The sequence below is a fragment of the Macaca thibetana genome, chromosome 10 (genome assembly GCF_024542745.1).
Source record: "Macaca thibetana thibetana isolate TM-01 chromosome 10, ASM2454274v1, whole genome shotgun sequence".
Taxonomy (NCBI): domain Eukaryota; kingdom Metazoa; phylum Chordata; class Mammalia; order Primates; family Cercopithecidae; genus Macaca; species Macaca thibetana.
In genome coordinates, this window is record NC_065587.1 from 50380396 (window position 1) to 50394725 (window position 14330).

General features: G+C 49.5%; 1 protein-coding gene across 2 annotated transcripts in view; it reads left to right on the plus strand.

Moving 5' to 3' along the window:
* Nucleotides 1-14330, plus strand: part of PTGIS (prostaglandin I2 synthase) — a 67503-nt gene that overhangs the window by 23040 nt on the left and 30133 nt on the right. For both annotated transcript variants that reach the window (XM_050807471.1, XM_050807472.1), the window contains exons 3-5: nucleotides 1074-1252; nucleotides 4848-4991; nucleotides 9553-9704. In XM_050807471.1, coding sequence (XP_050663428.1) covers nucleotides 1074-1252; nucleotides 4848-4991; nucleotides 9553-9704 — 475 coding nt within the window. The remainder of the gene's footprint in view (nucleotides 1-1073; nucleotides 1253-4847; nucleotides 4992-9552; nucleotides 9705-14330) is intronic.

A 14330-nucleotide genomic window follows, 5' to 3' on the forward strand; every position in this document is an offset into this window, starting at 1 on the left:
TCAGTATTCAATGTCTCTCCACTGGATATACATCTATTTATATCTCATCCATCCATCCTTACAACATCTATTCAAATGACCACCACCCACCCATCCACCTTCCATGTATCCTTCCAACTTCCATCCAATCAACATTCATCCTTCACTTTACCCAGTATCTATCTAGCATCCTCTCATCCATGTACCCAATATTTATTCATACATTTGGTTTCCAACAAACCTCTAGCTGCCCTTTCATCCATCTTTCCATCCAACATAGATTCATTGATCTATCCTTCCATTTATCCACCTAACATTCTATCCACAAGTATTTACCCAGCAGCTTCCTTCCTTCCTTCCTTTCTTCCTTCCTTCCTTCCTTCCTTCCTTCCTTCCTTGTACTCATTTATCCATTCACCCATCCATCCATCTGCCCATTTACTCTTCTACAATCCACCCACTGGAATTTACCCAACAGCATCCATCCATCCATCCATCCATCCATCCATCCATCCATCCATCCATGTATCCATTCATTCTTCCATCCATCCATCCATCCATTCTTCCATCCATCCATCCATCTATCCATCCATCCATCCATCCATCCATTCTTTCATTCATCCATCCATTCATCCACCCATCCATTCATCCATCCACTTATCCATCCATCCATCCATCCATCCATCCATCATGTGCACAAGATCCATCTGCCGCCTTCTCTCCTGGCTGCTGGAGATATGGCAATAACAAAGATAGTCATGGCAGGTGCTTAAGAGTGAGGTGATAAAGAACACAGTCTTTGATTTTTAAAAAGCCCCAATATTCCCAAATTCCAGTCCTAGCCCTGCCATTTCTCAGCTATGAGATCTTGAGTACATTTCATCTCCTTTCTAAGCCTCACTTTTTCAGCTATAAATGGGTGAGCAATGGTCCCTACCTCACAGGGTGGTAGGTGGTAGTGAGGCATAGATAAGAGAACATAGTCTGTTACTGTCCAGTGGGGCAGTGCCTGGCACATAGTAAGGCCCTGACCACTGAGAGCGGCTGCTGTTCACAGTGACACTCTTCACTCTATCCCTGGCAACTTCCCACAGATACTGGTTGGGGGCAGGTATGTCACCGTCCTCCTGGACCCACACTCCTATGACGCGGTGGTGTGGGAGTCTCGCACCAGGCTCGACTTCCATGCCTACGCCGTCTTCCTCATGGAGAGGATTTTTGATGTGCAGCTTCCACATTACAGCCCCAGTGATGAAAAGGCCAGGATGAAACCGTGAGTGGCTGGAGATGGCACCTGTGGGCGGGCCAGGGTGGGCGACTCACTTCTACCCATGTGGCCCAAGTCATGCTCGGTTCCAAAGCAAGTGTCCAGTAAAGACATTTCATCTTGAGAACACAAACAGAAACAAAACAAAAAACAACCCAAAAGAATTGCGTGGAAGAAGAACTCTTTGTTTCTCATCTTTGTTTTTTTTTTTCTTTTTTTTGGGAAGCAGCCCTGATTTTAGTAAGAGGATTTGGGTCAGCCACCCCTAAATTCAAATCCCAGCCCCATCACTCCCTAGCTTTGTGACTTTGGACAAGCCTGTTTCCCTCTCTGACCCTCTGTTTCCTCCTCTGTAAAATGAAGGAGAGAGGTGGGATGATGAATATTTCTGAGTCCATACTCTGTGCCAGGCAGCGTGCATTGTCTCATTAGTCTTCACAACAATGCTGGAGACTAAGTAACTTACAGCCCCATTTCATAGATGCAGCCACTGGAGCTCAGATAAGTGACTTGTCTTAGGCCACATAGCTGGAAGTGGTACAGCTCCTGAAACATATGGAGGAGTCATTTTATTTTATTTATTTTTATTTTATTTATTTATTTATTTTGAGACATAGTCTTTCTCTGTTACCCAGGCCAGAGTGCAGTGGTGCGATCTCAGCTTACTGCAACTTCCGCCTCCCAGGTTCAAGCGATTCTCCTCCCTCAGCCTCCCAGGAAGCTGGGATTATAGGCACACGCCACCACACCCAGCTAATTTTTGTATTTTTAGTAGAGACAGGGTTTCATCATGTTGTCCAGGCTGGTCTCGAACTCCTGACCGCAGGTGGTCCGCCCGCCTCAGCCTCCCAAAGTGCTGGGATGACAGGCGTGAGTCACCGTGCCCGGCCACGTATGGAGTGATCATATCAATAAGAGAACGGATGAACGTGTTTGCTCTGCATTCATTCGCAGACATCTGAGGACCCATTGTACCTTGGTCATTGCCCTGGATGCAGGGTGTGCAGAATGATGCCAACCACCATTTGAAGGCAGCTATTATAGGCCAGGTGTCTGATAAGCTCACTTTCATATCTATGCATTAGCCTCAAGAGGTGGGCATTTTTATCCTTATTTTACTGATGAGGATACAGAGGCTCAGAGGAGTGAAGTGACTTGCTCAAAGTCTACTGCTAGTAAGTGGCAGGACTGGGATTTGAACCCAGGTCTGCTGACTTCACAGCCCATTCTCCTTCATCTATGATACTAAGGCAGATAAGACCCTGTGTCCGCCCCTGCAGAGTTCACGCAGTCCAATGACAGTCTTCAGTGATCTGTCTCCAGGAAGAATACCCTGTGGAGGTTAGGAAGGGCAACTAGGAACCTGTTTTGCAGGATAGTTAAGGCCGAAGCAAGGCCAGCATGATGAGGTGGATGTTGATGAGATGTGATGCCTGCTCTGAACCTTGGCCTGGAGGCAGCTGCTTGGAGCCTGGGTGTCCTGGGTCCTGACATTCCAGGGGAACCCTGGGGATCCCACTAGCAATAGGAATCCACAGCTCACTGAATCTGCCCCTGCTACCCAGGGAGGATCCCAGTTTCCTCCAGTGTTTGCCTCAGGAATTTTCTGGATTTCTTACAAGCTGGCGTGATGTCTTCTGGGCACAGCAGCCACATATGTTGAGGGCCTGTCTCTGCTGAGGACCAGCGCTTGGAGTGGGGTGGGGAGAACAACTGGGTCAGGGTCCATGGAAGGCCAGATCCCATGTATTGAGCGCTTACGATGTGCCAGGCACCGTGCAGGACCCTTCACATGCATTGTCATACATGAGTCATGAGCCCTGTCTGTCGTTTTCCCCACTGTGTTCCCACTTGAACATCCCAAACCTTTTCATACCCAGGAGTTCATGGACGCCCTGTGCAGACCCTGCCCTGATGGATTACCCAGGCCCTCCTGGCTTACTCAGTCTAAAGGTGTCCATCCTACTTCCCATGGACACCCTGGTTCACTTGCTGTAGGGATATCCTTTTTGGTCTAGATCCTACACAAGGAGCAGAGGGGCCTTAGACTTAGATGCAGGATCCCCCTTTCTTGGCCTCGAATCATATCCTCAGTCGTGACTCAATGTAGACTTCGTGTCATGGAGGCTCAGTACAGGGGAGCTTCCAGCTTCTGCCGTGCACTGTCCCAGACGTCTCCTCACTCTGTGCAGGTCCACACAATGAGACCAGGTCCCCAGCCCACATCCCTTTTTCCTTGTGTCATGTTTATGTGGGGTCATGTCTTTTCTTTTTCTTTCTTTTCTTTTTTTTTTCTTTCTTTTTAATTTTTGAGATGGAGTTTCCCTCTTGTTGCCCAGGCTGGAGTGCAATGGCGTGATCTTGGCTCACTGCAACCTCTGCCTCCCGGGTTCAAGCAATTATCCTGCCTCATCTTCCCGAGTAGCTGGGATTACAGGCGCATGCCACTATACCTGGCTAATTTTTATATTTTTAATAGAGACGGGGTTTCACTTTGCTGGCCAGGCTGGTCTCGAACTCCCGACCTCAGGCGATCTGCCTGCCTCAGCCTCCCAAAGTGCTGGGATTATAGGCGTGAGCCACCGCACCCAGACTTCTTTTTCTGTTTTTAAGAGACAGAGTCTCGCTATGTTGCCCAGACTGGAGTGTAATGGTGTGATCATAGCTCACTGCAGCTTTGAACACTTGGACTTAAGCAATCCTCCCCCCCTTTAGCCTCCTGAGTAGCTGGGACTACAGGCGTCTGCTACCACATCTGGCTAATTATTATTTATGTATTTATTCTATTTTTGCAGAGGCAGGGTCTCACTATGTTACCCAGGCTGGTCTTGAGCTGTTAGACTCAGGCGATCCTCCCATCTCAGCCCCTCAAGTAGCTGGGATTACAGGTGCAAGCCACCACCCCTGGCTAATATTTTATTTTTTGTTGAGATGGGGGTCTCACTATGTTGCCCAGGTTGGTCTTGAACTCCCGGACTCAAGCGATCCTCCCACCTCGGCCTCCCAGAGTGCTGGGATTACAGGTGGGAGCCACCATGCCTGGCCAGGGTCACATCTTATTGACAGGCCTGAGTCAGGGAACACCATGACTATTCCAACAGATCTTTCTGTCTTTAGATTTCAGGGAGAGATGAGTTGTTTTTCAATTCCTTCTCTTCCAGAACACTATGGGTCCCTTATCCAAGCTGTGTGCCTTGGGGAGGGACAGACTCTCCTGGTTAAGAATTCAGACTCTGGAGTTGGGCATACCAGGGATTTCAGTCCCGCTTATATCACCTACTGGCTGTGTGACCTTGGGCAAGTCACTTTCCTCTCTGTTTCTGAGTTTCTCCATCTGTAAAATGGAGTCATAATAGTAACTCTTATTCCCAGGTTTGTCAGAAGATGAAATGAGATCATTATGCTTAGTACAACAGATGGTGACTATTGTTGACGATGACATTCATAATAATACCCTCTTATTTAAGCTCCTCTTCCGCAGGACCTCTTTGCCAATGGGGAACTTGAGCTCTGGGACCCCGAGGTTTGGGGAGGGAGGTGGCCTGTAGGTGTGTATTTCTCTTTGGAAGCCGAATTTTCATGCTTTTGTTTCCTGCCTCAGGACTCTCCTCCACAGAGAACTCCAGGCGCTCACAGAAGCCATGTATACGAACCTGCACACGGTGCTGTTGGGCGACGCTACAGAAGCGGGCAGTGGCTGGCATGAGATGGGTCTCCTTGACTTCTCCTACAGCTCCCTGCTCAGGTGAGGCTGTGCAGCCCCCACCCTCCTGCTAGGGCCCGGCGCTTTGACCTGTGTCAGCCATGAGCAGTGGTCAAGGGAACCGAGAGGACTCTGTCGGTGGGGGAAGAAATTTGAGACGCCCAAAGCAAGGACTGTAGGAAAGACGCCAGGCACCAGGGACCTGGGTGTTCATCCGACCTAGCTCATGAACTGTAAAAGGAGACCCTGGCTGGAAATGGGACCTTACACGTCATCAGAGAGGAAGTCGCAGAGCAAGACTTCAGAGGCCATCTTGTCCCGTGGCTTCCAGACTTCGGGATTTCACAGAACAGAAAACGAAATGTTTGGGAGATCAACTTGGGACCTTAACCTTTTATCCGGTCTTGTAAATGTATGTTAAAAACTACATGACCGAACCTTCCTTCCTTCAGCAGTGCCAGGCACTATTCCAGGCTCTGGGGATACAGCAGGGAACAGGACAGATGAAGTCCCCAAATTCACTCGGCTGACACTCCAGTGGGGGAGGCCGAATTGAGTTAGGTCAGAGAGTGATAAACACAATGACAGAGATCCATAGGTGGGGTGACAGCATCTGGGGGGCTTTCTTAGGCTGACTGACAAGGCAGGGTCATGCTATGGGGGTCTGGCTTCTGAGCCAAGACCTAACTGCAAAGTGCCCACCACGCCAAGACTCTAGGCAGGGGAAGCGGCAGGTGCAAAGGCCCAGAGGTGGGAGGAAGCTCAGCGAGAGGTCCAGTGTGGCTACAGCATAAACAGCCAAGGAGGGAAGGCGGAGAGGAGGTCAGAGAAATGGGCAGAAGCAGTCCTCAGGCAGTTGGGAGGCCAGGGAAGGCTTTGGAAATTAGGCCGAGTAAGATCAGGTGACATGAGGGGTTTGCACAGGGGCAGGACATGATCGGACTTAGTTTGAAAGGACCCTCTGGCTGCTGGATAGAGGATGGACTGTAGGGGTAGGGAGGGGTGGAGAGGGAGGCAGGAGGACCCAGCAGAAGGCTGCCAGGTGTCACCGAGGTGAGAGAATGGTGGTGGCCCAGGGAGGTGGTGAGAATTTGGGTAGCTTTTGGAGGTAAGGTTCACTGGCTCTGCTGGAAGATTTGACTGGGGCAGCAGTAAAGATGGGGAAGCATGGGCATGGGCGTGAGGCATAGAGCGGTGTTAAGGACAGCTCCCTGATTTTTAATGGTGCCCTTAACCAACCAGAATTTAATTTAATTTAAATTAAATTTAAAAAAGGACATTTCAACCCCTCCAAGAAATTAGAGCAACATAGTTCTAGGATAAAGGGCAGCCATTCGTTGACACATATGGGCATGTGGGTACATTTATGACGTGTGTGTGCATATGTGTAGACTCAGTGTGTCTCAGCTCATTTAATGCTCACAGTTGCTCTAGGAGGCTAGGACTTTACATACTCCATTTGACAGATGAGAAAACAGACCTGGAGAGCCTGAGTCATTTGCCCAGAGGCCTGTGTTGGGGTCAGGACAGGGCTGGCCCCGGAGTCTGCACCCTCAGCCACAGCCCTCTGCACACTAACCGTTCCCATTCTTTTTGTTTCGCCCTGGGGTGGTATAAACAGTGTCAAGGGCTGTAATTGGTGTGGGTGATGCTGGTCTGGTCCACCCTGTCATTGTATGATGGGGGCTGAGGTCCAGAGAGGGCAGCTGAAACTACCCAGCAAGTTCACAGTAGGGATCCTCCCAGGCCTCCTGGCTCCCGGTCCCTGTGCAGACGAAGTCAGAGAGGCAGGCTGGGGGGCAGCTGGGTCTGGCTAGGCTCCATGGAGGCAGGCACGGGGGAATCAGCTCAGGGGGAATCAGATGTAAATCCATACCTGTAAATCCGTAACTGTGTCTTCAGGGCCTGAGGCCGGGGCTGGAGCTCCTGCCTTCTGGTTTGGCAGCTGTAGGCCTTTCCACTGCTATCGGCAGCCCCTGAAATAGAAAGGGAATGAGTGAGTTGGATGGCAGGGACACAGAGGTGAAGGGGGTGCAGGTTCAGGCAGCCCGAACTGTGAGGTGCCACCTCTTATACCCACCATCCTGGCCTGTGTTGGCCCTGGCCTCACTGAGTCACACCCAAAGTTCTCCTCTGTCCTCACCTTGTAGCCCTGGCCTCCCCTCCTCCCACCTACCTCTCTGCTGCCCCTTGAGCAGGTCAGGCACGCTCTCTCTTTGTGGGCTTTGCTGTTTCTGTTCCCTTGCCTGGGAATGCTGTTCTCCACATATCTGCGTGGCTCCCACCCCACTTCGTTCAAGCCCCATCGTGAGCGCCACCTGCTCAGAGAGGTCTTTCTTGAGTCCCATTTTCATGATGGCTCTCTCCCGTGACCCTACTCGGTTCAGCTTTATTTTTCTTTATGTCTCTAGCGCCGCCTGTGGGTCTTGGGTGTATTTACATATGGGATTATCCTGTCTTCAGCCGTGCTGTTTTGATATGAAACTGCCGGCTTTACTTCCACAGAGCAAAACCTTGTGGTCCTCTGGGTTTACTTTTTCTTTTTATTTTCTTTTCCTTTATTTTATTTTATTTTATTTTATTTATCTTTAAGACGGAATTTCGCTCTTTTGCCCAGGCTGGAATGCAATAATGGCGCGATCTCTGCTCACTGCAACCTCCGCCTCCCAGATTCAAGCTATTCTCCCGCCTCAGCCTCCTGAGTAGCTGGGACTACAGGTGCCCGCCACCATGCCCAGCTAATTTTTTGTATTTTTAGTAGAGAGGGGGTTTCACCATGTTGGCCAGGCTGGTCTTGAACTCCTGACCTCAGGTGGTATAGCAGCCTCGGCCTCCCAAAGTGCTAGGATTACCGTCGTGAGCCACCCCTCCTGGCCAGTTTACTTTTTTGGTTTATTTTTCGTTCCCTGTTTTGGTAGAAATATATGTACAGGGAAATGGTTCTCTGAGTTAGGAAAAAACAACAGTGCAAGTGTGATGGTAAATGACGACCAGTGTCAACTGCAGTGTCACCAAGACCACAGGGCCTTGGGAGTACCGCGGTGGCCTGGCGAGCACATGTCTGTCTAAAAGGGGCGGCTGCAACTCTGCTCCTGCCAGGTTTCCAGGGGGGACCGCAGGTCAGCCAGGTTCCTTTTTCAAGATGAGACGAGTGGGAAATCCGGATTTTATGTGAGTTTCCCCAAATGTCTGAAGGAAGGTTTAGTTGGTTTTTAGGAGCTCCCTTGATAAAACACATTTGCGGACTGAATCCAGTGTGTGGGCTACACCTTTACAACTTCTGCCACCACTGTGCAGGTGAAGGACAGAGCCCGGACCACGCAGGCCTCTCTCAGCCCCCACCCACCCTCATTCCTGCTTCTATTCTCTCTTCATCTGGGGAAACCCCTCTCCTGAGAGATCCCGGTCCCTGGTCTTTGTCTGCACAGGGACCCAGGAGCTCAAGGGGAGGGTGAGAAGGTAAGGCCCTGGGGCTTTGGTTGTGTCTCTCTTTTGCAACTCTCTGCTGAGGCCGCAGCCCTACTCACCTTGAGGACAAAATGAAAACCTGCAGTTTCCCTCCCAGGACTGAGGTCAGCAGGCTGGGCTGGGGCTGGACTCCTGGGGCAGCCAAAGGGGGCTGGAGGTGAAGGCGTGTTCTCTGAGCGTGGTCCTGTGTGTGCATGCGCGTAAGTGTGCCTCAGTGAGAGTACATGCTAGCTCCCGTGTCTTACTCTTTTTCACACCTGACCAGGTCCTGACCTCCTTCTCAGGCCTCCCAGAGCCCCTCAGGTCAAGCAGAACCTTCTCACTGTTGCAAATGCCCTGCCCTGCGTGACCAGCTCTGACAGCCCCAGGCCCTGCCACCCTCTGCCTCACACCCCAGCTCCAGTGCCTGGACCAGCCACACCTGGCACCTCTCCCACCAGGCACGGTTGCACCCTCAGCTCTGGGCCTTTGCACAGGCTGTGCCTGTTGCCTGAACATGTTCCTCTTCTGCTTCCCCTGATCATCCTGCAGATCTCAGCTCAGATCCTCCCTCCTCTAGGAAGTCTTCCCTGAATCCCTCCCTGGGAGCAGGCATCTCCTCCCCTTCTCTGTGCCCCCACTTCAGCCCCGTCCCCTCGAGCTCTCTGCTGCAGCCTCATCAGCCTCCTTTCTGCTCCCCAGCACCGGGCTCCCTCCTGCCCTAGGACATCACACCTGGTGCTTGCTTTGCTTCCGACCCCTCCCTCTGCTCTGCCCACGGCTGGCTCCTTCTCAGTCTTCAGCTGTCAGCTTAATGCCAGCCCCTCCCTCACCTGGCACCTGACATCGCAGCCCCCGCCCTCGCATCCTGCTACCCAGCTTTGTGTCTGACAGTGCCGCGGGGCACCAGCTGGCGCATGACTCATTTTACTCATCCTCTCGTCCGTTGTCTGTCTCCATGTGCTGAGAGGTCAGCTCCTTGAGGACAGGGATTTTTGTTTTTTTCACTGCCGACTGTTCAGTGCCCAGAATGGTCTCTGGTGCACAGTAGGATTAGTAGGTGCTCATTGGGTGTATGAACGAAGCTTCTGTGAGTAGCTGTGGCCATGTGTGAGTGTCCCAGGAGGACCCCTGACCCTCTGTCTGCCGCCCTCAGAGCCGGCTACCTGACTCTTTACGGAATCGAGGCGCTGCCACGCACCCATCAAAGCCAGGCCCAGGACCGCGTCCATTCAGCTGATGTCTTCCACACCTTCCGCCAGCTCGACCGGCTGCTCCCCAAACTGGCCCGCGGCTCCCTGTCAGTAGGTGAGCACCGTGGGGGCCCCAGTGGGTGATAGGGAGGATGGAAAGACCCAGAGGGGGAGCCCAACTCAAGGTGGAGGACCAGAGGCAACACAGGCGGAAGGACATCCAATGCCCTGGGAGGCAGTAAGAACCCGTCCCTGGGGGTATGCAAGAGCGCAATGGTGGGGAGCCAGGGCTTGGAGGAGAGCTTGGGTTCCTGGTGGAAATTCTGATTCAGCACATTAGGAGTAGGGCCTGAGAATCTCTGTGTATGTGTGTGTTCCTTTTTTTGTTTTAAGGTTTGAGTTGCTTTAAACGTTTTTACAAGTAGTTTGTGCTGATTACAAAAACTTCAAGCCATATAGAATAATTGAGAGGGAAGAATGAAAGAGCACTCCACTTTCTCCCCAGCCTCAGCGCACCACTTCCCTCTGCAACCACCATCACTAGCTTGGAGTACATCCTGGGAGCACTTTCTCTAAACACACACACAGTTATGTGTTATTTTTATTGTTTTTTATTTTTGAGGCTTTTAACTTCTTGTTTTTTACTGAGGTATAATTTATATACAGGAAAGCACACACATCTAAATGCACTGAGAGGTCAGGTGTGGTGGCTCACGCCTATAATCCCAGCACTTTGGGAGGCCGAGGTGGGCAGATCACTTGGGGCCAGGAGTTTGAGATCAGCCTGGTCAACATGGTGAAACCCCATCTCTACTAAAAATACAAAAATTAGCCAGGCATGGTGGCAGACACCTGCAATCCCAGCTGCTCAGGAGGCTGAGGCAGGAGAATAGCTTGAACCTAGGAGTTGGAGGTTGCAGTGAGCTGCAATCATGCCACTGTACTCCAACCTAGGTGACAGAGCCAGACTCTGTCTTAAATAAATAAATAAATAAATAAATAAATAAATAAATAAATAAGTAAATGCACTGAGAGGTAGATCTAAACTTTTTATGCTCTTTCCCAGCCAGTATTCACCCCCCGAGGTAGCCACTATACTGGTTTCTTTTACCTCCAATTGGTTTTGCCTGTTCTTCAACTTCCTAGAAATGGAATCACACAGTATATGCCCTTTTATGTCTGGTTTATTTCATCCAGGTTGTTATATGGATCAACAATCCAGTTTTTATTTATTTATTTATTTTTGTCTTAAAAACAATTTTTTTGAGATGGGGTATTGCTATGTTACCTATACTGGTCTTGAACTCCTGGGCTCAAGCAATCCTCCTGCCTTGGCCCCCCAAAGGCAGGGAGTGAGTCACCATGCCTTTTTTTTTTTTTTCCGAACCAGGGTCTCACTCTGTCACCCAGGCTGGAGTGCAGTGGTGCAATCTTGGCTCACTGCAGCCTCAATCTCCTGAGATCAAGCAATCCTTCCACCTCAACTTCTTGAGTAGCTGGGACTACAGGCATGTGCCACTATGCCTGGCTAATTCTTAAATATTTTTGTAGAGATGGGGTCTCACTATGTTTCCCAGGCTGGTCTCCAACTCCTGGGCTCCCACCTTGGCCTCCCAAAGTGTTGGGATTACAGACGTGAGCCACTGTGCCTGGCCAACAACTTGTTCTTTTTATTGCTGTATAGTATTTCATTAAATAAATATACCACAATTTGTTTATACATTCCTGGTTGATAGACATTTGAATAGTCCCCAGTTTGGAGCTGTTAGGAAGAGGTTGTTGTGAACATTCTTGAACGTGTCTTTCAGTGCACACATGCATTTCACTTAGCTGTTGGCCTGTGTTTTGTTTTTGTTTTTATTTTTATTTTTTTGAGATGGAGTCTCGCCCTGTTGTCCAGGTTGGAGTGCAGTGGCACAGTCTCAGATCACTGCAACCTCTGCCTCCCAGGTTCAAGCAATTCTCCTGCCTCAGCCTCCTGAGTAGCTGGGATTACAGGCACCACCACACCCGGCTAATTTTTGTATTTTTAGTAGAGACGGCATTTTGCCATGTTGGCCAGGCTGGTCTTAAACTCCTGAGCTCAACAGATCTGCCCGCCTCAGCCTCCCAAAGTGTTGGGGTTACAGGCATGAGCCACCACACATGGCCCGGCCTGTACTTTTATAACTTAGATATATCACACTAGAAGAATTGTTCTACCACTTACAGCTTTCACTCAACTCCCTGTGTACCGTATTTCCACATCGATTTATAGAAATCTACCTCATCTGTTTTTGTGGTTGCAGAGCAGACTCAGTGTTGGTAGTGTCCTGGCTGATTCTGTGTGCAGGGGCCGTAGCAACCACTGGGCGGCGCCATTCCCTGGGCCATGTGCCCCCAACTTCCCTGATGAGCAGAATCCTCTCAGGCCCTTGTTCCTAACATAGGCCCCTCAGCCCCATCCAGGTCGTAGGAATCCAGATCTCCAGGGGACAGCCTGGAAAACTGCATGTCTGACAAGTGTCCTGAGAAGGTTGGGAAGTGCTGTGTGTGCTGGGCTCAGAGACTTGCAGCACAGGCCTGGATTCGAATTCCTGCGCTGCTGCTTCCTTGCTGGTGACTTGGAGCAAGTTACTTCTACTTGCCTCAGTTCCTTTCTCTGGAGGGACTGTGGAGGGGAGTGGCTAAGACAGAGTCTGGGCTCTGAGGGCTTGAAGAGCTTTACCGGCTCCCCATCCCTGCATCTGTGTGTTCTCTCTGTGCCTCAGTGAGCTCATCTGTAAAATGGGAGGAACAGCAAGATCTTCCTAGAGGGCAGCTGTTAGAATTGGCTGAGGTAACAAGAAAAAGCATTGTGGCCGGGTGCAGTGGCTCATGCCTGTAATCCCAGCACTTTGGGAGGCCGTGGCAGGTGGATCACCTGAGGTCAGGAGTTCAAGACCAGCCTGGCCAACATGGCGAAACTGTCTCTACTAAATATACAAAAAAATTAGCTGGGTGTGGTGGCGGGCACCTGTAATCTCAGCTACCCAGGAAGCTGAGGTAGGAGAATTGCTAGAACCCTGCAGGCGGAGGTTGCACTGAGCCAAGATTGTGCCACTGCACTCCAGCCTGGGCGACAGAAAAAGAAAAGAAAAAGAAAAAGCACTGTTTACTGAGCACTTACTATGTGCCAGATACGAGGTTAAGCCTTGTCATAGTCAATGCTCAAACACTTCATCGCCCATTTCCTTTTGCTTATATATTTTTAAAAGCCAAACTTTAACGCATTATTGATTTTGTTTACATTATGAGAGAAACAATCTTGTGGTTAACAATTCAGAGTTATAGGTTGTATAAAATATAATACCCCTTCTTCCAAGCCCAGCTTCCTGTGAAACCAGTGTTAGCATGATGATATTATCCCTTCACGGTATTTTGTATGTTCTCACAACTAGAGATAAATGCACATCTACACATCTACACATACACATCTACACATCTACAGTGTCTCTGTGTTTACAAAGAAAAATTGTATCTATTATTTGCAACCCGTTTTCAACCTAACAATATAGCTGTACATTCTTCTCTGTTGATATAAACAACTTTTAGAGATACTAGCTGATGCAATTAAACAAGAGAAACCAATTATAGACATCAGAATGGGTAAAGAAGAAGTAAAACTATTCTTATTTGCAGATGATCTGATATTGTACCCAGAGAACCCCAGAAAATCAATAATAAAATAACTCCAGCAATAAATGAATCCAGCAAAGTAGAAGGATATGAAATTGACATTAAAAATACAAGACATCTGGCCAAGCACAGTGGCTCATGCCTATAATCCCAGCACTTTGGGAGGCTGAGACAGGTAGATCACTTGAGGTCACGAGTTTACGACCAGCCTGGCCAACATGGCGAAACCCCATCTCTACCAAAGATACAAAAAAATTAGCCAGGCATGGTGGCACACGCCTATAATCCCAGCTACTTGGGAGGCTGAGGTGGGAGGATCACTTGAGCCTGGGAGATGGAGGTTACAGTGAGCCAAGATAGCGCCACTGCACTGCAGCCCGGGCGACAGAGTGAGACTCTGTCTCAAAACAAAAACAAACACAAAAAACCAAGACATTTTTTTAGCCCTCACTTGGCTGTTTCAGTAGTTAGCCATTTCCCTCTGATAGATGTCAATATTCTGTCTGTCTTTCTTTTTGCTTTTATACCATTTCATTGTACTTGTATCTATTCTACCATCTGGTGATTTCATTTCTCTCCACCCACTTCTTAGAAGTGGTTTTGCCAGGTCAAAGGCCCTATACATTGAATTTTTATCTGCTTCTGCCACGTCATTTCCAAAACCACAGAGCAATTCATCCACCTACCTAAAGGGAAGAAATCTGTTCCACCAGATGCCATCAGTCTTTCCATTTGTTTGCTAATCTGATGGGCAGAGGTGGGTAACTTATTGTTTTAATTTGCATGTTGCTACAACCTTGCCAATATGCAGTTATCAGCCTTTAAATAATTTCCAATCTGATGGAAAAAAGGACATCTGACTCTATATGGCATATCCCTTACTACTATGATGAAACATCTCTGTGTGTGTTTGGTTTTTTCTTTGTTGTTGTTGTTGTTTTCAAACAGGGTCTCGCTCTGTTGCCCAGACTGGAGTGCAGTGGCGAGATCTCGCTCACTGCAACCTTGACCTCCCAGGCTCAAGCGATCCTCCCAACTCAGCCTCCCGAGTAGCTGGGACTACAGGCACGTGCCACTGGGCCTG